Source organism: Phyllobates terribilis, unplaced genomic scaffold, assembly GCF_046119375.1.
Source record: "Phyllobates terribilis strain yellow unplaced genomic scaffold, ASM4611937v1 Scaffold_11__3_contigs__length_659146591, whole genome shotgun sequence".
NCBI lineage: Eukaryota > Metazoa > Chordata > Amphibia > Anura > Dendrobatidae > Phyllobates > Phyllobates terribilis.
Genome location: NW_027362771.1, coordinates 532,987,950 through 533,012,910, shown reverse-complemented (window position 1 = coordinate 533,012,910; position 24,961 = coordinate 532,987,950). Strand labels below are relative to the sequence as shown.

Sequence of the window (24,961 nt, the reverse complement as noted above, 5' to 3'; positions counted from 1 at the left end):
CAGCTCTATGTAGCGCTGTGAGGGCCATATCCCCACCACAATGAAGGCGCCAGTATATGGCCAGCTCTATGTAGCGCTGTGAGGGCCATATCCCCACCACAATGAAGGTGCCAGTATATGGCCAGCTCTATACAGTGCTGTGAGGGCCATATCCCCACCACAACGAAGGCGCCAGTATATGGCCAGCTCTATGTAGAAATGTGGGGGCCATAACCGCACCACAATGAAGGCGCCAGTATATGGCCAGCTCTATGTAGCGCTGTGAGGGCCATATCCCCACCACAATGAAGTCGCCAGTATATGGCCAGCTCTATGTAGCGCTGTGAGGGCCATATCCCCACCACAATGAAGGCGCCAGTATATGGCCAGCTCTATGTAGAAATGTGGGGGCCATAACCGCACCACAATGAAGGCGCCAGTATATGGCCAGCTCTATGTAGCGCTGTGGGGGCCATATCCCCACCACAATGAAGGTGCCAGTATATGGCCAGCTCTATACAGTGCTGTGAGGGCCATATCCCCACCACAATGAAGGCGCCAGTATATGGCCAGCTCTATGTAGAAATGTGGGGGCCATATCCCCACCACAATGAAGGCGTCAGTATATGGCCAGCTCTATGTAGCGCTGTGAGGGCCATATCCCCACCACAATGAAGGCGCCAGTATATGGCCAGCTCTATGTAGTGCTGTGGGGGCCATATCCCCACCACAATGAAGGCGCCAGTATATGGCCAGCTCTATATAGCGCTCTGAGGGCCATATCCCCACCACAATGAAGGCGCCAGTATATGGCCAGCTCTATATAGCGCTGTGGGGGCCATATCCCCACCACAATGAAGGCGCCAGTATATGGCCAGCTCTATGTAGAAATGTGGGGGCCATAACCGCACCACAATGAAGGTGCCAGTATATGGCCAGCTCTATGTAGAAATGTGGGGGCCATAACCGCACCACAATGAAGGCGCCAGTATATGGCCAGCTCTATGTAGCGCTGTGGGGGCCATATCCCCACCACAATGAAGGTGCCAGTATATGGCCAGCTCTATACAGTGCTGTGAGGGCCATATCCCCACCACAATGAAGGCGCCAGTATATGGCCAGCTCTATGTAGAAATGTGGGGGCCATAACCGCACCACAATGAAGGTGCCAGTATATGGCCAGCTCTATGTAGCGCTGTGAGGGCCATATCCCCACCACAATGAAGGCGCCAGTATATGGCCAGCTCTATGTAGAAATGTGGGGGCCATAACCGCACCACAATGAAGGCGCCAGTATATGGCCAGCTCTATGTAGTGCTGTGAGGGCCATAGCCCCACCACAATGAAGGCGCCAGTATATGGCCAGCTCTATGTAGCGCTGTGGGGGCCATATCCCCACCACAATGAAGGCGCCAGTATATGGCCAGCTCTATGTAGTGCTGTGAGGGCCATATCCCCACCACAATGAAGGCGCCAGTATATGGCTAGCTCTATGTAGAAATGTGGGGGCCATAACCGCACCACAATGAAGGCGCCAGTATATGGCCAGCTCTATGTAGCGCTGTGAGGGCCATATCCCCACCACAATGAAGTCGCCAGTATATGGCCAGCTCTATGTAGCGCTGTGGGGGCCATATCCCCACCACAATGAAGGCGCCAGTATATGGCCAGCTCTATGTAGCGCTGTGGGGGCCATATCCCCACCACAATGAAGGCGCCAGTATATGGCCAGCTCTATGTAGCGCTGTGGGGGCCATATCCCCACCACAATGAAGGCGCCAGTATATGGCCAGCTCTATGTAGCGCTGTGGGGGCCATATCCCCACCACAATGAAGGCGCCAGTATATGGCCAGCTCTATGTAGAAATATGGGGGCCATATCCCCACCACAATGAAGGCGCCAGTATATGGCAGCTCTATGTAGCGCTGTGAGGGCCATATCCCCACCACAATGAAGGCGCCAGTATATGGCCAGCTCTATGTAGTGCTGTGAGGGCCATATCCCCACCACAATGAAGGCGCCAGTATATGGCCAGCTCTATGTAGTGCTGTGGGGGCCATATCCCCACCACAATGAAGGCGCTAGTATATGGCCAGCTCTATATAGCGCTGTGAGGGCCATATCCCCACCACAATGAAGGCGCCAGTATATGGCCAGCTCTATGTAGTGCTGTGAGGGCCATATCCCCACCACAATGAAGACGCCAGTATATGGCCAGCTCTATGTAGTGCTGTGGGGGCCATATCCCCACCACAATGAAGGCGCCAGTATATGGCCAGCTCTATATAGCGCTGTGAGGGCCATATCCCCACCACAATGAAGGCGCCAGTATATGGCCAGCTCTATATAGTGCTGTGGGGGCCATATCCCCACCACAATGAAGGCGCCAGTATATTGGCAGCTCTATATAGCGCTGTGAGGGCCATATCCCCACCACAATGAAGGCGCCAGTATATGGCCAGCTCTATATACCGCTGTGAGGGCCATATCCCCACCACAATGAAGGCGCCAGTATATGGCCAGCTCTATATAGCGCTGTGGGGGCCATATCCCCACCACAATGAAGGCGCCAGTATATGGCCAGCTCTATGTAGTGCTGTGAGGGCCATATCCCCACCACAATGAAGGCGCCAGTATATGGCCAGCTCTATATAGCACTCCTTCCCCATTGTTTAGACCTCATACAATCTGAGCAAGGAACATACAAGAGAAGGGCTTCTGTGAGGAGCTACGTATAGAAACTTTCCACTGTAGGAAACATGAAGACTAATAATAAATGTGTAAGTCAGTGTTACAAGGGCCACTTCCTTTTTCGTTAACCAGTTCTGTTCCTTACAACATACAACTATAAAGCTCCGATGTCCTTGAATGAATTGATAAGGAGACTAGAGAGTAACACGCTCCTGCTCCTGTTGCATAACCGCATCCAGCAGATTACAGAAAGGTACATGGGGCCAATCAATAAAACAGAAGCGGGCTGTCAGCCACAGCAACCAATCACAGATCAGATTTCATTTCTCAAGAGCACTATAGGAAAAGAAAGCTGTGCTGTGATTGGTTGCTAAAGGCAACAAGGCCCGCTTCCCTGATCCTCAGTTTTGCTCAGTGATACCCAAATTAGAAGCTGTCCCCTTTAATATGTCTGCATCTATGAAGTTAAATTGTACCAGAAACAATAGTGGAGATTTAGTAAACGGTCAAAAAACTCCTCTCTTTGTTGGCCACAGCAACCAATCACAACACAGATTTCATTTTATGACAACAATATCAGAACTGAAAGCTGGGTTCTGATTGGTTTTCCTTCCCTGGATACATTCATGAATCTCCTCCAATATGGTTTTTTGTACGATTTTACATCAATGCAAGTGTTATATTGCAGGGAACAGTTGATATTTTGGGTCTCATTGAGGAAAACTGTTTCACAGAGATGCCGTCCCTCTCACACATACCGACAAATCAGAGCTCAGCTTACATTTCTTAAACTGCTGTGGCAAAATGAAAGCTGCACCGTGATTGGTTGCTATTGGCAAAATGCCCTAGTTTTTTTTATTATAGACTTTCAATAAAAAGGTGACAACCCCTTTCTAAATTTTATGCTCCCAAGTGTTAAAAAAAAAAAAAAAAAAAAAAAAAAAACCACTACCACCAGTGATGGTTGGTGGTGGGTTTCCCAAAGCACTTCCTTCGGACGAACCTCGGAGTATGTTAAGAACTGCTACCCATTAGTGCCTGCTAATTGGCTGCAGTGCTTACATGGCATAAATCATGCAAGCATCAGTAGACCCGGCACTGACATCACTGGAACGGCACTGGTATGGAAGGGAAGCAGGTGTTATTTTTATTTAAGGAGTAATGTTTCTCATTGTAGAGAGTAACAAGCCAGGCCTGGCATGTCAGAGTGAGGAGACTTATAGGCCATGCATGCTTCTCTGGGAAATTAAAATATGCAAATTGCCTCTTCGGAGAGGAAGAGGACTAGAACTCTGCAATTTGCATATTATTTTTATTTTACACAGGGAAATCTAATATTTAAGCTAAAATCCCTTATAAATATTTATGCAATGACGTTTCCATCGATGTTCTAATCCTCTTCTGGACCAGGTGACCAGGAAGCTCAATGTGAGGGTAACATTGGGAAAGCAACTACCGGTTCACACAAGTGGCTGTGAAGCACTATCACCAGGTCCAGAAGCGGATTGGAGCATCACTAGAAACCAGAGAATATGGAGTGGAGATGGGCATGGATTTAAAGATGGCCACAATCTAATATGTCTAATCGTTGAGTGTCATCAAAACTTTTTTTTTTTTTTTTTTTTTTTAAAAAACACACTATAGTTTTCTATTTGGAAAAAAACTCATGAAATGCAAACTAGCTAATAAGTTCCAGAATGGCACAGGGTTTTATGGGTTTTGAACTCTGTGTTTTTTTTCCCCAACATGTCATGGAGAAAAATCACAATTCAGGATCTGAGCCCAATAATGAGGCACCCTCCAACATTAATTGGGCCTATCACACCAACTGCAGTATTCAGAAAGTCAGATATAGCCACACTTAAGAAAAAAAACTAAGTGGGGATCCCGAGCAATAAAAACAACTGACCTGAAACTTTTTTAGTAAAAAAAAAAAATAAAAATAAAATTAAATTATACATATTTTACACCCACTAAAAAATTGTCAAAAAATATAATAAATACCAAGAATATAATTTGTAACAATACTATCGTTTATCCTGTTATCCCGTCTAACAGTATATTGGTACAAACCCGAGACACTAGTCTAAGACTTCTTACTAGACATAGAAGAAGCTGAAATTTCTAGTTGCAATATAAAAATAAAGCGGAAGAAAAAAAAATAGAAAATAAGGAAACAAACAGCTGTGATTATGGAGAAATGATTTAAAAGAAAAAAAAAAAAAAAAAATAGGGTATCACCCACCTTATAAAAATGGCCTCCAGGACCTGCTTGGGTTATGTACTGCGACATATTCTGCTGTACACGATGCCCAGGATAGGAAGGGGACGGGGCGGATTGCTGAGGTGCGGATGGTGCATACTGACCCCCATGGGGCGGATACTGGCCGCTTTGGATGTACTGTTGAGGTGCATAACCCTATGGAGAGGTGCAAAGAAAAAAAAGGGAATACTTACAAAAATTTTGCACAAATAACAGATTCATCTACTAGATGCAAAACCCAAAATAAAAATGTTTACATTTTTAGTATAATAAGAAACTTTTAAAATCAGTAGGAACAAGTTTCTGACATTTTGCACTAACAGTCTGTGCTTCGGTTACGTACAATTAAAACCTTCGCAATAAAAGGGACTTTGGGTCCGTTACACATTAGAGCTGGGAACTCACCTCATTGGAGTATGTCCTTTTTACTCCTTGACGTGGCATCTGCTGGCCCTGGAGCTGTCCAGGGTAGCCATGAGGTGGTATCCTTTGACCAGCATACACTGGGTTCATACTTGGGGCTCTGGCTGAATTCATACTCATCTGAGCCATTCCTGCAGGTCCCATGACTGATCCCATACCCGCAGATGTCATTCCACCCTGAATAGAGGGCCCCCGAGGACCAGAGTGAGGCATGAACTGGCCACCAAAATTATGAGTAGGCCCCACCTATAAAAAAAAAAATAAAATTATATCATAGAACACCACATATTCCCAGATTTAAAAAAAAAAAGAGCTATATAGATCGAAAAGTCCTTTTGGTACTGCACAGATTTCTGCAGTGAAGGGTCACTGACTGAATGATCCCAGATTTTTACTAAAATCTCCGAGCAGCACCAAAGTCCTTTATAGCTGCCTTTAATTTCTGAAAATTGGGTTTCACCAATGTGATATACTCACACAAGACAGTTTTTACCCCTTAGAGGGGTTGTCTCAACTTGTCTTCTGAAGCGCACTGCTCCCCTTCCTCCCAGCTTTCTGGTTACAGAGGGCTGTGCTCCCCTGGTTGACTTACTGTCCAGACCAGCGGCATTGTGGAGTCGCTGGGCTAGACGGTGCGCTCTCTGATGCTACAAGCAGAGGCAGCTCTGCCTCCAAAGCTTCGGAGAAGCGTAGTTGGACAGACTGGCAAGATTGGGAACTAAGTGCGCTCATTGCGACGATCTGGCCAGCTTCAGAGCAGTGCTTACAGGCTCTATTAAACAAAGCACATACAGTCTAGCAGCAGTTGCCAGTGACCTACACAACGGTCAGTAAACAATATAGCAAGTACATTGCAGAATTGTTGGTTTTTACATGTGCTTTGCAATTAAAAACATGAGAAGAATCCTTTAAAAGGATCAATAAAACATAACCGGTATTGCATGATATTTTCTTTGTTTTTCTGCATTTTAGAAGCGATTTGACTCGCAGGCTGACAACTCACCCCACCGTATTGATTCATCTCCTGGGTCTGCTTCTCCTGAAGTGCAGCCACTGTCGCTGTCGCAGTCGCTGTTGCTGTCGCGGCCGCCACTGCTGCAGCTGCTGCTGCCTGTGTGAAGTCTGTGTGACCGCGTCCTGTATGCTGAGCCATGCCCATTCCACCGCCAGCTGTTGGGCCGCCGGGGTAACTAGATAGAAAAAAAATAAATAATAATAACTATAATAATTTGAACGGTTGCAAAAGCAGACTACACACACGATAAGTGTCTCCCCCCACCCCCAACTAGAAAAATGTCAAATCTTTCTTTTTTTCTAGATTTAGTGGTCTTAAGCCTTCCCTACCCCCAAGAAAAGATATTGTAACCCCCCCCCCACTTTAATTGTATTTCCATAGCGCTGTTACCTGTTGGTATAGGCAGAGCTTGCTGGATACCCCCCACGTCCATACATGTTTTGTGGCAGATAACCCTTTCCGGCTCCACTTTCTGGAAACCCTTGCTGATTAATAAATTGAGGGCTTCCCATTCCTCCACTGTTGCCAGCCAGACCTGGCATGACTCCGCCTCCTGTGGGGCCACCGCTGGGCACCATGGGATTTCCAAGACCCTCCTAAGGAGAAATAAATAAATATATAGGCAATAAATTTAAGTATTAGACCAAAATAAATCAATGCAAATATTAAAAAAAGACAGAGGTGATGGAATAAGAGGGGCGGGTGCTGGAAGGGTTAACCGAAGCGATGCCGGAGGGACGGGTGTATAGCGGGGTTGTGGGGGGGGGGGTTGACGTCATGAGCGTTACCTGGCTCTGCGACGTGTTGCTCAAACCCCAGACGGTGGTTACTACGGAGAGCGATCCTGCAGGCTGATTGGTGTTTGGTTGCCAGGGAACAGAGTCGTATGCAAATGAACCATCACTGTTTAGGGGGCAGAGGCGGGAGTTAGCGGCGTGTGCACGAACCATATGAGAAATGTTTAGATACATCGGATACGGGAGGAACAGAAACAGGAGATTATGCAGATATCATTTACACCTTAACAGATGCGGGGAGGGAAAAAAAAAAAAAAAAAAAAAAAATTTCTATTCACCTATTAAATCAGGGATTGCCATGCCAAAACCAAAACGCACCTTTTATTATTGTCAGATTAAAATATGCAAAAAAATAAAATTATATATATTTTTTAGATTTTATTGTAAAATAAAATATATATAAATAAAATAAAATTATATAGATTTGATTTTATTTTAATATAAAATATTAGATATAATAAAAAATATATATTTATATTATTTGAACACATACACAATAAAGAGAAAACTGATCTCCACGCTTTATTTTTTCAGAAAATATTACAGCATGTAGTAAATGTAAATATAAAAAAAAAAAAAAAAAAAACACAAAACAAAAAAAAAACAGTACACCACTGAAATTGAAGAGAAAAAAAAAAAAAAAAAAAAAAAAGGGACACCGTAAAATAATAAAAATAAAATAAACCGCAGAGAGGCTATGGATGGACACACTGATGCGCAATTCGCTGGGGTGGTGCCTGTGTGGCGCTTACCTGTGTCCTGTGCCTGGATGAGATGGTTTCATGGGGTTCATTGAATTCATTTGCAGGCGACTGTTTTGTCAGTGGCTGCAGAGAGAAGAAAGAAAACCCTAGTCATCTATTATGTCTCATTCCCCGGAGGCTTGTCACCGTGCACCTTTAAATTGCCCTGCAAGACTCGCAGCTTTTCATTTCCAAGATCTCTGCAGCACGTAACATGAATGTTGCATTGCTAAGCATTTTTCTACCTGCAGCAAAGGGTTAAGATTGTGCTCATCTGCCCCCGGCCTTCCCTCTGGTCACATGATCACTGTGCATTCTGCACACAGGACAGGAGGTTGGCACCATGCCGGCAGTTGGCACTCATTATATAGACAACCCTTGGTTAACCCTGGTGCTGCCATGGACAACCAACCCAATGACCATCAGCACAAAATACATGACCTCAGGAGATGGACAGCCATCCACAATGGCGTCTCCTCCTTGGTAAGACGAGATATGGAAACCACAAAAAATTGACGCAATTAAACTTGTGTCAGCAGCAAAATTCTGAGATTTGTGTATTAGAAGCCAATAAATGAGCTTGGAGCCGCCATGGTGCAGGTGTTAGAAGACGACGACCACAAAAAGGAAATTCCAGGCAATGGAGGTGGGTGGAGACAGCTGGCATAATAAACGTGGGGTGCCAGCTGCACCGGGTGAGGGCGACAGTGCAGGGTGTTCTCGGGGAGGTGGGGGACAGGAAGGAAGCAAGCAGAGGAGGGAACGGAAAACAGCGCATAGCAGGTGGGAGTCAGCAAAGTGCAGAGCTGGAAGTCATGGCTAAGCCATGCATGGAGGACAAGTAGCCTGAGGTGACAGGTGCACGACCCTTGGCCCGGCGCACCGTGCACGGGACATCTGTATAGTGGGCCACACACACACACACACACACACACACAAGTTTACCATTGGTGGGAATGTGGCCGATCGATGGCCGCTCAGATCATTCGTACATATGAACAATACAACCATCAACATGCCAGGGTGACCCAGCAGATCAAATGGCACAATCCACCCGCCGTGCAACATGGCCATGTCTGCCATTCCCCATAAAATTTACAAAAAGAACAGTCAGCGGAAATGACCCAAACCAGCATGGGTGGCACAGTGGCTCAGTGGTTAGCATTGCAGCACTGGGTTCAAATCCCACCAAGGACAACATCTTGTTGCTTAGGTTACCAGCCACCGCGGCAGTGTAGTAGTGGTGGCTGAGCATTTGCAATGCTTATAAGTGTTTTCCAATAGTTTATAAGCGCTGCACAGATTGTTGGAACGCGCCGTCAGCTTCAAATACGCCAGTCCGGACTGTCAATCAAGCAGGAGTACACTTTCCCCGAACTAACCAGCTTGAAGGCTGGGGAGCGGTGCGCACTCCTACGTCAGAAGATGGGAGTAACCCTTTAGGGTTACGCTAACACAAGGCAGATATGGTGCAGAATCTCCATTTAGATTTTGGGGCAAAAAATAAGCAGTGGAGGATAGCGGATTAAACTTCATTCATATATGATGCAAAATGTAATTGTGGTGCAGATTTTAAACGTAAAACATGCAGATTATTTGGTGGATTTGCCATAAATCTGTGGCAAAATCTGCATGTGTGAACATATCCTGTGCAGGGAATGTTCCGCCGTGGATTTGTGGGCAGAAAATCTGCCGCATTTATAGTACTAGCAATGTGGATGAGACAAGATCAGAACCGTGTGGACGGGACGTAAGGAACAATATAATCTGAGAGTAAAGAAAGGGAGAACAGTAAATATCCACTGCTCACTACCAGAGGAAGTCAGTCTGTGAGTAGGAGATAACGGTTTGTGGTTACAGTGCACTCATCGCAGCCATTTTGTAGGCAGAACATTCTTGGAAATATCAGCTCACTAGACATCGGTGTCATCTGTGACTCATGAGGAATATCCTGCCTCGTGTCTCTGCGATGGAACGCAAGTAGCGGACAACTACCAGGACAGAAGACAATCGTGATTTACTGTTAGTGAGAACCAAAGCTTTAAAGGGTTTGTCCATTTCTGGACCGCACCTTCTTAAATGCTAAAGTGATCCCAATAGACTATAAAAAAAAAAACCCACATACCTCCCGGATCAGCGCAGCTTCTGCAATGTTGGTGCTGTGTCTCTGTGGTCACGTGACATTGTCAGGTGAGCTCTGCAGCCAATCGGGGGCCGAAGATCGCCTGCAGCCTTCATACTTCAGTCAGATGAAACAGTTCCATATGACACAACAGTTAACACTGCAGCTGATCACCGGCCGCCGATTACGTCACGTGACCAGCCAAGAAGTTAGCTCCGATACTGCTGGAACCGCGCCGCTCAGGGAGGAGAGTATGTGCAGTTTTTTTTTTTTTTCTCTTTATTAGGGGACTTTTCTACAATAGTAAACCTCTTTAAGGCTCTGTTCAGACCAGTTTTTGTGGAATCCATTACATATTAGTGAAATAAGTGTCATAAAACCCTATTTATACTCCGTGGGAGTTAACGTCACGTTTTGAGGAGCAGCTGTGACTTTTTACTTGCCATACATATGCAATTTTCTTACCTCATGTAAATGCCGCTGTTCTCCCAAATCCGACATGTTTATCTTTTGTTCCTGTGCCTCTCAGTTCCTGAGATACTGACCCCTTTGTCAATGTATTAAATCTAGGTTTCTTTAGCCAAGTGGGCTGGTTCCCAACTCTTCACTATGGTTGGATTCCTGAAAACCACACCTACTTGGTTACAAAAGAATTTCCATACAGAGCCATATCTCAGGAACAGAGGCGCAGGAACAAAAGAAAGACCACGCCGAATTCAGGAGAACAGCGGCATTTGCACCAGATAAAAAGTTATATATTTATCTCCATTGAGAGGTCCTTTTCAACCCTTCATCTGTGTCACATACTTCATATATACGGTAAGGACCACAGTGAAAGATATATAGGCAGTATATGAACATTTACAGAACTGATTGCAGAAGACCAGACAGATGACTCCATGAAGAGACCAAGGCAGCCATATTTAATCCAATACTAGCAAAGTGACATTAAATACCTTCATCTCTCGTTCATGATGGTCAATAGGTCTCCACATTAAGATAACAGATAAACCAACTTTCTGAGAAAAAATAAAAAAATGGGCAAAGACAGATATAATCATTTTATTGACAGATGCCATAGTAATTCCGGGAATATTTTTCCATCTCACAACTTCGTCACTTTCTCTTCATCTATTATCAGTCATGGCCTGACGCGGTTATCTATTGTCTAAATAGTTTCACCAAGACTAATCCAGTGAATGGAGGAAGAGATATCACCAATCAGTCCTTGTGCGATGCACCAGGGGCGTGAACATATTTTGTAACCAGTTCAAAAGTTACAGATGGCAACAACAAAAGAGTTACAGGAACCAACGTGGAACGTTCGGAAAACTACAATTCGGCTTTAAAAAGTTCTAGTCTACATCAATATCTGCCACCAACCCTTCTGTGGGATATGGGGAATGAAAGTGGTCACCCACTGATTTTGAAACCTGGTGCTAATCAACCACCCAAGTATACAATACAGAAGTGGTGGATTTTATTCCACACTTTCGAATACGGACATAGATGTCCATACCGACTGCGGGTCTCCTGATTCGAACGCAGACTCATAGGCACATATGAGGCTGATGAATTCAGGTCAGGAGACCCGTGGCCGGTATGGACATCTTGGTCAGAACTCCCATTACGCACTTCCAACATTCATGGTCCAAAAAGAAGAGGTTAGTCATTAAAAGGGATCTCAAGTTAAAATCATCTCCGATACAAGAGCTTACAAAAGAATAAAGTTTGATCTCTAGTCCTTTAATTCCCAAACATTTACCCCACTAAACAGTGCCTAAAGTGTTTTGACACATTAGATAGTTGACCCGAAATGGCTGATGTTAAATTATAACAATTTCTTGTCACATTTCGACAAAATAGCTGACAAACACTTATCATTCAAGACATTGATAGGGCATGTTGACAGTTTTTCAGTTGATTATGAGCACGGTGCACATCATCGGATCCCAAAAATTCCTACATCGGTGAATGCGGCTTGAGATCGTTGATCGGCTCATATATGGTGGTCTTTAAGTTGGCCATAAGCTTTAGATGACCATCAAGCCCAATGCTTGTTCAGTCAACGTTCAGCTTGGCCTATCATCCATAGGTTCTAAATAGGAAAAGGGGAATAAGCAACTGCTGGACATCGCCAGTGGTGTATCTCCTTAGAAAGCATAGGGATCAGACGTATTGAATCCTACTTCCCCTCAACATTCGCCATCAGGAGAAAATTGGAATAACCCTATTGCTGCTGTCTGCTGTGTATGGCCACCATCAGGAGCTTACAAAAAAAAAAAAAAAAAAAAAAGGTCTTACAGCCTGACTAATGGAGCAACTTCTTTAATACCAGATCTTGGAAATGCGTTGGCCACAAAGTGTGACAAGTGGCGTCACTTGAAGCACGTCGGCTCAAATGCAAAATGTCCAACAGGGTTCCCAAGCATCACAGGACTTTAAAGTATAGTATTGGTCTTCTCATATGGGCCAATTTAATATATTGGGTCCCTCAAGGCTCCAACCCCAAACCCCCATAGTTACGACTCTGCGTGTGGTTATCTCTGGAGCACAGACCTCCCAAAATTAGGATTGCCCATTCCAAATAATATTCCAGGTCACATACTGGTCAGTGCAGGTTTAGTTTTTGGCCTTGTAAGCAGAGGTACATCTTCATGTGTAAGGTTCTCAGAACTGCAGACACATGGACACATGGGATTGAGTGATTATGGCGGCCCTTTTTTTTTTTTTTTTTTTTTTTCTTCTTTTTCCAGACTTCCTGCCAGTCATCCCTTTGAAGAACACTACTGTCCGCCTCTTTACAACATGACTGGTAGTAACAGGGATGGGGTGGGGGGAAGGAGTCTTTCTAGGCCTTAACGCTCCCCCTCTATAGTATTTTTGACAGCGGGGAATGGATAGATCACTAATCACTATCAAGACAAGGACATTAATAAAGATAGACCTTCATGGAGAAGATGGACATGCTCCACTTCTCTATCTTCCCCTTGAGATCCATCTTCCTTAGTGTTGGTGTGCACAAACGCTCTGCTACTAAGATCAATCACTTATGGATTACCTCTTCCCCCCCGCCATTCCTTTTTTTTTTTTTTATGTGTGCTAGGTATCAACGCAGACATTTCCCGTCTGAGGTATATTTATCCAATATTGGTACACCTGCAGGGATATTTTCTGACATTCAATTGGGTCAGCAGAATTCTCCTCAGGTCAACGGCCACTTTTACCTCATTACAGAGCAAATACGAGTGTGCGTCTGGTAAAGAGGACGTCTGAGGGATACTTCATAGAAAACCACTTGTTTATGGATCCACCGTGGTCAATATTGTCGACCATATGGTAGACGCATCTACATACATGAGGGCAACACCACGGTAGATGGCACTGAATGGTCTTATAATGCCAAGTCAGTCTGAGCTTACCACCTAGAATTCCTGAGATGGCCGCACATAAAATATTTGCACATATGAGTATTTTCCAGAAACAGCGCCACTTTTCTCCATGGCTTGAGTCTAACATTGTAGTTCAGCTTTATTCACTAGAGTAGGACTGCATTTTTCCATGCGTTTTCAGGGGAGATCAGGCGAGTTTTGCAGTGGTTTTCTCCCCATTCCTGGCTGAAAACAGATGAACGCTCAGCCAATCCGAGCATTCATGTGATTCGGGAGAGATAGATTGTTGGGAGAAACAAAGGATCGGCTGAAAGCTATCTCGTGTATGGCCACCTTTACGCTACTTAAGGGGTTATCACCCAGTTTTTCAAAACTGCGATACAGATCTAGAAAAATTTTCCTTTTAGCCATCATGACTTTTTTTGGGAGTGGCTATGATAGCCATATTGGTTGTCAACGTGATTTCTTTATCCAACATAAATCCCAATGGATTCCTAAAGGCAGAGAAGACTACAGGATCCTTATGCAGCCGACATGACTGACACTTCTGGATCGTACGGAAGGACATACCATGTGACAGATCAGATCAAATTATAGAATAAGAATAGGTACAAGATCGGGGAAACAATTCGCTCATCTTTTCCTAGAAATGGAGACAACAATGAATTCTAAGAAGAGAGTCTTCAAGTTTGGTCCAAAGAACCAGTCGGGAAGTTGTCTACAAAAGGCACGTAGACAGGGTTAATAGCTGTATTGCAGTATGTACGGCTGGCATCTCTACACAAATCCTCATGATGCTCCCCCTCCCTCCTCCTCTCCGTCATGTCCCTGGAACATCGGGTTCTGTCTTGTTCTCTCTCACCAGGATCTCTCTGTCCAACCCAAACACAAAAATGTACGAGCACCCCCCACCCCTCTCCTTCAAAGCACAGTACCCCTCCATCCCTCACAACCCCTCCCTATTTTTCACACATAAACCAAATGCTTAAAAACTAAAAATGCTGCAATCCACATTGTATTCTCTCTTGTGCCGCAGCATCCTCGCCATACCCTACACATCCAGAGCGGCATCTGTTTTACACATCACCTCTGCAACACTAGAATAAACCCAGAGCTACCACCTCATCCTGTCCTCGAACCCTGAGGCCACCATGTAAAAAAAAAAAAAAAATGTATATGTATAGTTAAGACATTATAACCCTCTCGTCCCTCTTACAATAGCGTGGTAATACAAATGGCTGCCAGACACTGTCAATGGAGGAATTCTGGATTTAGCAGCCAAGGTGCGGATATATCTATTGCATGGAATGGTGTATTTTATGTGCACAAAACGATATGGAAGTCTTCCACCTGACTCCGAAATCAGCTAGCTTGGATAGCAACATTCATTACCAAGTAGGCGAGCAGCCACTTTTCTCTGTCCCCCCATGGAAATAAACAGACATGTTGGGGCAATACCCATCTTATGTGTAGGGCCAGGTTCGCTCATTAAAAACCCGGATGTTCAATAAAAATATGATTGAAAAGTGGGGAGGGGGGGGACCTGGATGACAATTAATACCGCTCTTTGCGTCTAACTAATACAGCCATACTACTAAAATGATGAGAATTTTACTTGCAGATCAGAATGATAGGAAACAAAGTCCTGTAATGAAGTTCGGAAGCAGTGATGATGACAACAGCCATAAAGATCACCCAGAAAAAGATGGGTACAGCCAAACGGAGAAAGCATTGGGACTTTATCAAGTTCCGAATATACAGAGAAGTGACCGCAATACAATATAGCATTGTACTCACCATAGTGTGACAACCTAGATTGTGCGCTGTCACAACCACTCAACCAGTTCTGAAGTTCATGTGACTCATGGACATATGACCCCGTTGTGGCGTCATGACTTTCTAGTGTGGGTGTCGGGCTGGATCTCAGAGCCAGGAGTAGCTACAACGCAAAATGACGACTTCCTAGAATGGATACATTAATAATTCATGCAGCTCCTCAGACACACAAGGAGAAAATGTATACATATGTGAACATATACATACACGTGGTAAAATTGCAAAGTGTAAGAACCAGCTACTTTCCTCGTATTATAAAATTTCTCTGCTTCCAAGGACAGAGGGATTTTTATTTTCTATGGTTCCCTACTCGTTGCAAATGTTACCAGCCACCTCTGCAGTCTAATAGCGGTGGCTAGACTCCTTGGCAAGGAGAGTATGCGTGCAAACTCTTAGTACACAGCTTGCAAGTGAAGCTCTAAAGAAGTCCAGGTTCAGGGCTCCTCCGATGCTGCAGAGACAAAGCTGCCTCGTTTTGTAGCCTTGGAGAACCTGGGGCTCAGCCACACATTGCACGGGATATATGGAGGACGTACTGCCGACACGATGAGGTATGGGGACAGAACTATAGTATTACCAACCGCGTTGTTCTGTTCCAGTCAAAGGCCAAAAAACGAGCACTGAACGACTTGTGTATGTGTTAGCAGGATCAGCCCACCTATACGTCCCACTACACCAGTGCTGCCACCTCTTCACTCCCAGTCGTCAGACCACTAGGATCTAGATCAGGGACTACTGGTATATACACCCATACATTAGGGCACTTCGGTCTACAGAAAACATTGCTTTTGTTGAAACTCTTTAAAAGAGGGATTCAAACAACACAATCCTCTTTCAAAATGAGAGAACTTTTTAAACATTCAGTTCGGAATCTCGCGTTCCGGGAGAACAGATATTTTCATCCATTGAAAACTCAGCCCAATGAATTCAATGACAACTGCGTAATGCATAATTTCCCCTGCGGTGGCGCTAGTAGGAGATAAAACACTTGACCGCTGGATTTTCCTGCAGCAGGACATCCTGTTACGAGCTTAGGAGAGGACAAAAAAGGGATTGTCCGATGCCAACAATTCCTTTAGATACATTCTGTATTATTACAGCTCACATATCATCCAAGGTTATCTACATCCATCTGTAGAAAGAAGTCTTATGTTTGCTGTCAATGAATGGAAAGCATACCTAAAAACGGACCGACTCGGGTGGGCGTGCCACTAAAGTTTTCCCACCACAGTAATTTGTGATCCTTAGGTATGACCGGTCAATAAACATTAGCAGGGATTGGATCGCTGGGACCACCACATTCCCAAAACAAGACATTATGGTCCTGGTAGGACCTCGGGGTCTCTAGATCCAAACTTACAACCTCCTGTGTGCCTATAAGGCTGAAAGTTCAGATCGGGAGACCCGCAATTAGTCCAGGCATTGCAATCTTTATACGCACAGTGAAATAAGCCTGTCTGAACACAATTTTTAGATCTGCGGAAATCTCAAACACTTTGTCAGTGTTTCTAGTATATTATTAATTGCACCAATGTAGCATGCCCCAAACTAAACACCTTACAAAACCTTAATTTTGTGAATCTGACGTAATGAAGAAAGTTTCGATTCACTGACAACAAGCAGAGATCTTCAAAGTAGTGAAAAATAGATAGAAAGTGGCAAAAATTCATTAAACAATGAATATACTTCATTCACGGAATAATGATTGACAATCCCCTTTGACTGCAGCCCGTACGTTGGATGTTAATATCAGGGGGACCGATGGGGAACTCAGAGTTTAGAGGGTCTTGTAGGTAAATACTTCCGTAGACATATTTCACCCACCTGCCCAGGTCCATTACGAAGGGGGGGTGTCCTGTACTGAACAACCCCTTGTGACTTTTTCCATGTACGAATGGCGTTTTCCATCTATTGGAAACATCAATTTTGTGCCATTTGAGACAGAACATCTAGAAACTAATGCCCCTCAGATTATAGACTTCTATTCTAGACAGCTATCCACCATTTTGCCCCGTGCCTGGTGGGCTCATGCTTTCCGAGAACACGTCATCTTTGATGGTGCAGATAGATGTAAATAACCCATTAGGTAAATATTAATTTCGCCTCATCAGCGCCGGCCACAGTGGAGCCGGTAAGTGGCGCCATCATACATTCATGCCCAAACACTCCTCAGCCCCTAGGGACAAATTAGCCAGGAGCCAGAATATGGAAGGAAACCACATATTGGCATAGGGTCAGAGATAAACCCTCTGTGCTTCCATACTGGTAGGGTGAGAACTGGAAGCAGTAATCATGAATATGCAGACATCATAAGCAACTCTGGTGTCAATATCCACAAGCCAAACCGGCACATTCTATATCCTGGAGACCTCGGCGACTGTCTACAACACACTCCGGGAAAATGCTGTCCACATTTTGGGACTCCACACAGTCTATAGGCACATTATATATGCTAGTCAATAAACAGATAATATTTAGGGACACGTGCCTCTTTACTCTCCCTATGTCAGTCCATGTGCTGCAAGGAGAGTCCGAAACAGAGCCGGCAGTGGAAATTTTGGGAGTTAAAGATTTTCTCTACACCATATCAAATGGATTACTGTTCAGAAACGCTGGCGTATGGACCATAAGCAGCAGCCTGTAGTCTGCTGACAGATTCACAGAGAAACAGTGGGTTGTGTAAAAAAATCTTTAAAAAATTATTTTTTTTTAATTAGTTTTAGGCAATTCATTGTGATTTCAAGATCTCTGCTTGCTGAGACTTTCATTGTCCAATGTCCTGGTTAAGTGATGATAACGAGGGTGCACGGATCGCTACAGTATGTAAGGAGCCCCGGGTGCCCATTACATACCCAGGATAGATTTATAGCCCTTGGGAGAAGACAAATGACAGCCATAACCAGGTGAGGAACAATCAGAGAAAAGGTATAATAGAAACAAGTCACCAATTCTGCATTTATCACCCACTCCTGAGAAAAAAATACTGACCAAATACTGATAGTGGGGCCGTGGCCTTAGGCTGAGGCTACATAATGCAGGTGAATGGGATCGGGCAGGTACTGCTGCTGCAACAAGCAAGAAATAAAAAAGTTCTGTCCTTTATGACTTGGTTGTCTCGATACCTTGCAGGTCACAATGTGGCCCAATTCACTTGCATTATGCTGCAATGTACCAGCGACATACAGCGAAATTTCGCTGTGTGACTCATGTACCAGTCAAAGCTGCCATGCAACAGATATGTGCCAATGACTACATACATGAAGTACAATATCCCATACAGTTTTTTTTATTCCTAAAAATTTGGGGAAAAAGAAAAATTAGACATTTGTTAGAAACAAGGAATTCCAATTTTTTTATTGTATTTTAACCCAATGTCTATACTTACATAAGGCAAGACTACCACCCCCGACAGCCACACTTTTGTCCCACAACTCTCCTCACCCAAGCCAAGTTCTTATCTCCTCTCCACTAGGGAATTCTCCGCTCCATCAGTCCAGTTTCTCCCCCATCTTTCCCTCCTTGAACAATTCTCTTGCTTGTCACACGAGATACTTGGAATTCTCCCAATTATTTAAATGCACAAGACTTCTGCCAATTCTCTCCCTGCCCCCTCCCTGTCCAACCTGCTGTGCAAAGCCTTTGCCTGAGGTAGCCTGTCACACCTCCCCCGTCTCGGCCCTATCTGTGTCACACAGGCACTACAGGAGCAGGATGATGAGCTTTGTAGTCAGTCAGTGCCACAGGGCAAACATGTAGTATCATGAGGAAAGGAGGTAGTCCATCATATCATGGTGACATGGGCACAGGAGGAAGCCAAAGCCCGCGACACCGAGCCGCAGAGCCATCCGCTGTGACAGAACATTTTGTATAAAACACAAGGAGGGGGGGGGGGGGGGGGGCGGACATTTGTACTTTTGACCAATGTACCATATTAAGGCCCGAGTGAAGGCCCTTGAGGGATACAGTCTTGTGAAGCTCTTCCCCTTCAAAGGTATCACACGTCATTTGTCACTGCAACCTATACCGTATACTGGTATATACCCTATGAACTATATGGACACGCCAGGCAAACGAAGGCTGCGCCAAAGTGCATCTCCATTGACAGGAAAGGTCCCGGACAAGCCCTATTACCACAAACAAGTTAGAATTGCTTAAAATTTAGGATATTGAAGCAGAATATGCATGTGCTTAAACGGGAACCAGTCACTCGATTCATGCTGCTCCAGCGTTCCAGAACAGAAAAAAAAAAAAAAAAAAATGTAGTTTGGACGATAATAGGGAGAGACTAGACTAGTCTGGGGCGGGCCCGGCTGGCTAATCCCCATATCACTATAGGTGATTGATAGGCATCTTGTTAAATACACACATGGGGCCCGATGCCGGACTAGTCTTATCTCTCCCCATGGTGCCCGGCCAGATCTTCAAACTATGTTCCCCTCCCTCTGGAGGGTTTGGAGAAAAAACAAACACCATACCTGCTACAATTGTGCAGCCAGTTTCGGATTCATGCTTCCCGTTGTTTGGGCAGCATGAATAGAGTAAAATAGGTTTTCTTTAAATGCTTGGGCCCAAGTCACTGTCCACATGTGGATACTGGTGTGACGGAGTCAAAATCTTAAGGAAACCCCTTCATGTGTGACAATATGGCATCTGAGGGACTCCAATAGAAACCAAGGCTGAAGGGTCATTTGAGTTACAGAGATGTTAGCCTCTACCACAACTGAGTGAAGATGAGCAAATAGAATGGAAGCTCATTACAATGTCCCCCTCCAACTGGCTGTAATCTACCGCCCCCCAGGATCAGCCACCACTTTCTTTGACCACTTCACCACTTGGCTACTTCATTTCCTCTGTTGACATCCCCACTATCCTCATGGGCGACTTTAACATCCCCATTGATACTTCCCTCTCAGCTGCCTCTAAGCTTCTATCCCTCACTTCCTCCTTTGGTCTTACCCAGAGGTCTTCCACACCCACCCACAAAGACGGCCACACGCTGGACCTCATCTTCACCCGCCTCTGTTCCCTATCTAACCTCTCTAACTCACCTCTCTCTCTGACCACAACCTACTCACTTTCTCTTCTCTCTCCTCCCTGGGGCAGCAATCCCCACTCCACAAACTTGAATACCCTCGTAGAAATCTCAAACACCTTGACCTACACTCTCTCTCTGAATCCCTCCTCCCTCTTACAGACATTAGTTCCTTACATGATGCAGATGCTGCTGCCACTTTATACAACACCACAACAGCTGCAGCTCTCGATTCGGTCGCCCCCCTCACGCATACCAAGACTCGCACAATCAACAGACAACCCTGGCACACCAGCCTAACTAAAGAACTGCGACGGGCCTCCAGGGTTGCTGAACGTAGATGGAAAAGGTCCCACTCCCATGAGCACTTCATCGCATTCAAACAGTCCCTCACTACCTTCAAGTCCACACTCACTGCAGCAAAACAAACATACTTCACATCTCTCATATCCTCCCTGTCCCACAACCCCAAACTATTCAACACCTTCAATTCTCTCCTCCGTCCCCCAGTGCCTCCTCCCTCTCCTCTTATTTCAGCCGAAGACTTTGCCTCATTCTTCAAGCAGAAGATTGACACCATCAGACAAAGCTTTTGCCTAAAGCCCCCACAGCCCCTCCCCACACCTACTCAACCCTCCTCCTCCAAAACTACATTCTCCACCATTTCTGAAGATCAACTTTCCTCCTTACTCTCCAAATCACACCTCACCACCTGTAAACTTGACCCAATCCCGTCCCACCTCATCCCAAACCTAGCCCACCTCTTCAACCTGTCACTAACAACTGGTGTCTTCCCCTCATGTTACAAACATGCCTCAATCACACCCATCCTCAAAAAGCCCTCCCTTGACCCATCCTCTGTGTCTAGCTATCGCCCCATATCACTTCTCCCCTATGCCTCAAAACTACTGGAACAACATGTCCATTCTGAACTGTCCTCCCACCTGTCCTCCTGCTCCCTCTTTGACCGCCTACAATCTGGTTTCCGACCGCACCATTCTACTGAAACTGCACTGACTAAAGTCACAAACGACCTACTAACCGCCAAATCTAAGCGACACTACTCTGTCCTCCTCCTCCTAGACCTGTCATCTGCCTTTGACACAGTGGACCATTCCCTCTTACTACAGACTCTCTCATCTCTCGGCATCACAGACTTGGCCCTATCCTGGATCTCCTCATACCTAACTGACCGGACATTCAGTGTCTCCCACACCACCTCTTCATCTCGCCCCCTATCTGTCGGTGTCCCCCAAGGTTCAGTTCTAGGACCCCTGCTCTTCTCCATCTACACCCTAGGCCTGGGACAGCTCATAGAGTCTCATGGCTTTCATTATCACCTCTATGCTGATGACACACAGATCTACCTCTCTGGACCCGATATCACCTCCGTATTAACCAAAATCCCACAATGTCTGTCTGCTATTTCATCCTTCTTCTCTGCTAGATTTCTAAAACTTAACATGGACAAAACAGAATTCATCATCTTTCCGCCATCTCATTCAACCCTCCCAACTGACCTATCCATCATAGTCAATGGCCGCCCACTCTCCCAAGTCCCTCAAGCCCGCTGCCTTGGGGTAACCCTGGACTCGGAACTCTCCTTCAAACCACATATCCAAGCCCTTTCCACTTCCTGCCGACTCCAACTCAAAAATATCTCCCGGATCCGCACATTCCTAAACCATGAATCTGCAAAAACACTAGTGCACGCCCTCATCATCTCCCGCCTTGACTACTGCAACCTCCTGCTCTGTGGCCTCCCCTCTAACACTCTCGCACCCCTCCAATCTATCATAAACTCTGCTGCTCGACTAATCAACCTGTCCCCCCGCTATTCCCCGGCCTCTCCTCTCTGTCAATCTCTTCGCTGGCTCCCCATTGCTCAGAGACTCCAGTTCAAAACCCTAACCATGACATACAAAGCCATTCACAACCTGTCTCCTCCATATATCTCCGACCTAGTCTCCCGTTACATACCTGCACGCAACCTCCGATCCTCACAAGATCTCCTGCTCTACTCCCCTCTTATCTCCTCCTCCCACAACCGTATACAAGATTTCTCCCGTGCTTCCGCCCTACTCTGGAACTCTCTACCCCAACGAATCAGACTCTCGCCTACCGTGGAAACCTTCAAAAGGAACCTGAAGACCCACCTCTTCCGACAAGCCTACAACCTGCAGTAACCACCGCTCCACCATACCGCTGCACGACCAGCTCTACCCTCACCCATCCCTCGTAGATTGTGAGCCCTCGCGGGCAGGGTCCTCGCTCCGCCTGTACCAGTCGCTGTCACATTGTGTTCAAGATTATTGAAATTGTTCTTGTATTATACCCCCTTTTTCACATGTAAAGCGCCATGGAATAAATGGCGCTATAATAATAAATAATAATAATAATGTCACACACAAACAAATATAATTACAGCCCCGAGTGCCCAGATATTTTGTGCAGCCACTAAGAAAGTCAACTAAATGTGCTCCACCCAGGACCATCATGGTAGAAAAGGAATTCTATTTTCTGGTGATTTCATTAACAGTGAAAAAAAAAAAAAATTAGGAATGCAAAAAAGGCAATCTAACATAAAAGGGACCACACACACTCCACAGAAAGCAGGGTAGCAGGAACTCCACCTTTCTAAAACCTGTGGGGAGGGGGGGTCCTCAGAAGTTGGCTTCCTGCTGATCTGATTTTTATAACAGGTCGTAAACCTGCTGGCACTTCAGCAATGATCAGGCAACACACACATACTGTACATAAGATAAGCACAAATCATGGACAGGGGGGGGGGGGACGTCACACTCAAACACACAGTGGGCCCCAAGATGAAAAACACGGACAAAGTTGCGGGCAAAAACAGTACAAAGTTGGATCAGCCTGTAGTGTGTTTTTCCACTTTAATTTTGGGGGTGACTCCAAATCCAGGCCTCCATTGGTTAATAAATTTGATTTCCATTGATGATTTTTGTGTGATTTTGTTGTCAGCACATTCAACTTTGTACAGAACAAAGTATTCAATGAGAATATTTCATTCATTCAGATCTAGGATGTGTTATTTCAGTGTTCCCTTTATTTTTTTTGAGCAGTGTGTATTTTAGGAGTCGGTCCATTTTATACCGACTCTCCACAGCCCTGCTGGTGACCATAAATGATTTTACATAAATGCAATATTGCTCTGTGCCCCCTTTTAAAAATATTTGGAAAGCGGATTTAGGCAATCCAATAGCTTTACTATACTGGCCATTGATGTAAAATAGTTCTTAATCTTAACCTTTTGGTAAACAGTAAAGATCTGCTAGGACATCTGCCAAATATTGTGTACAACCTCATTTGTGCCTCAAAAACTAATTCTGCCCCATCAATGACTTCACGTAATATTTGAAGATTTTAGGGCATATGGTACCAATAGATTTGAAGCAGGTCGTTAAGTTATGAGGACTAATGTATAAGATAATCTCCGAATTATAAGGGTTGTCCACTACTTGGACAACTTTAAATTTAACAGGACCCCATGTAAAATAAAAAAAGCATACACTCTGCTCCTGAACTGGCGACATTCCAGAGATGTCGGTGCTGTGTCTGCCAGAACTCGTCAATACTCAGCAGCACTCGCACCTTCCCTAGATGTCCTCAAGTTTGTTCCGAGGGAAGTGCTAGTGAAGCAGTCCATTAGCGGCCGTTGACTTAGGTCACGTGAATCTTGGGAGACCTGGTGGTGCTGATATCACTGGAACATCGCCGGCCTGGGAGGAGAGTACTAGCTAATTTTCAATGGGGCCCTGTTCCACTTAAGACTATTTAGACAACACCTTTAAGATCCAGGGAATTTGGAGCCAAAATTGTTAAGGAATGGATTGAGAAATAGGACAACGTGGCAGGGGGCACTATCCCGCTAACATAGGGCATGGTCATAAAGAGGTGTACTTGGCTTGTGCAATAATTAGGTAGGTTTAAAAGTTTCATCCATATGAATGCCAGGAAACAAGGTTGCCCCAACAGAGCATTGCCCAAAGCATCGGACTGCCTTCACCGGCTTGGTCATCATGCAGCATCTAGATGCACTATTAAACCAGGCCACCTCTTCGATTACTCTATGTCCCAGTTGTGATGTTAACAGGGCCATTGTAGATATAGATAGGGATCCGCATAGTCCGTTTTACTGGTCTGCAGCTATGCAGGTCCATAAACAGCGAACTGCAATCTGTGTGATCTGCTACCTTTCTATCCTAAACCAGTAGGCTTCTGGAAGTTTATGACACAGTAACTCTTGTAGCTTCCAATCCTTGAGTGGCCATCACCCCATTGCTGGTTCTCCTGCGGTCCCCTCCTTGAATGACTCTTATTCTGACCCAATCTGTTACCATACTTTGGCTTTATAGGGGTGAATGAATAGAACAGGTATGGTATATATTCCACTCCCATATGCAAGGCAGAAGTCTGTGGTCACTACTACATCATTGGCCCCGGTTTGCCTCCAGATGCAGAATTAAAGGAGCTGGCTACCAGACAGCCTTACACTCATTCGGCAAAAGATTTCTCTCATCCAATACTTTTCCAATGAACATGCACGCTTAGGAAAGGGGGAATAAGACTTCCAGGCACCTCTTTCCACAACCCCTGGGATTCGAAAAGCTGGACATATGGAAACATAGCTGATCCCATTACCA

General features: G+C 45.1%; 1 protein-coding gene across 5 annotated transcripts in view; it reads right to left on the bottom strand.

The window, feature by feature from the left end:
- Positions 1-24,961, bottom strand: part of ZMIZ2 (zinc finger MIZ-type containing 2) — a 50,637-nt gene that overhangs the window by 14,607 nt on the left and 11,069 nt on the right. For 4 of the 5 annotated variants that reach the window (XM_073653772.1, XM_073653771.1, XM_073653773.1 and 1 more), the window contains 6 exons: positions 7,922-7,996; positions 7,161-7,275; positions 6,763-6,968; positions 6,361-6,547; positions 5,340-5,603; positions 4,917-5,090 (listed from right to left, as the gene is read on the bottom strand). In XM_073653772.1, the coding sequence (XP_073509873.1) occupies positions 4,917-5,090; positions 5,340-5,603; positions 6,361-6,547; positions 6,763-6,968; positions 7,161-7,275; positions 7,922-7,971 (996 nt within the window). In that variant the 5' untranslated portion in view covers positions 7,972-7,996. Of the gene's footprint in view, positions 1-4,916; positions 5,091-5,339; positions 5,604-6,360; positions 6,548-6,762; positions 6,969-7,160; positions 7,276-7,921; positions 7,997-15,223; positions 15,249-24,961 lie in introns of those variants that run through there. The other variant, XM_073653774.1, reaches the window with a different exon arrangement.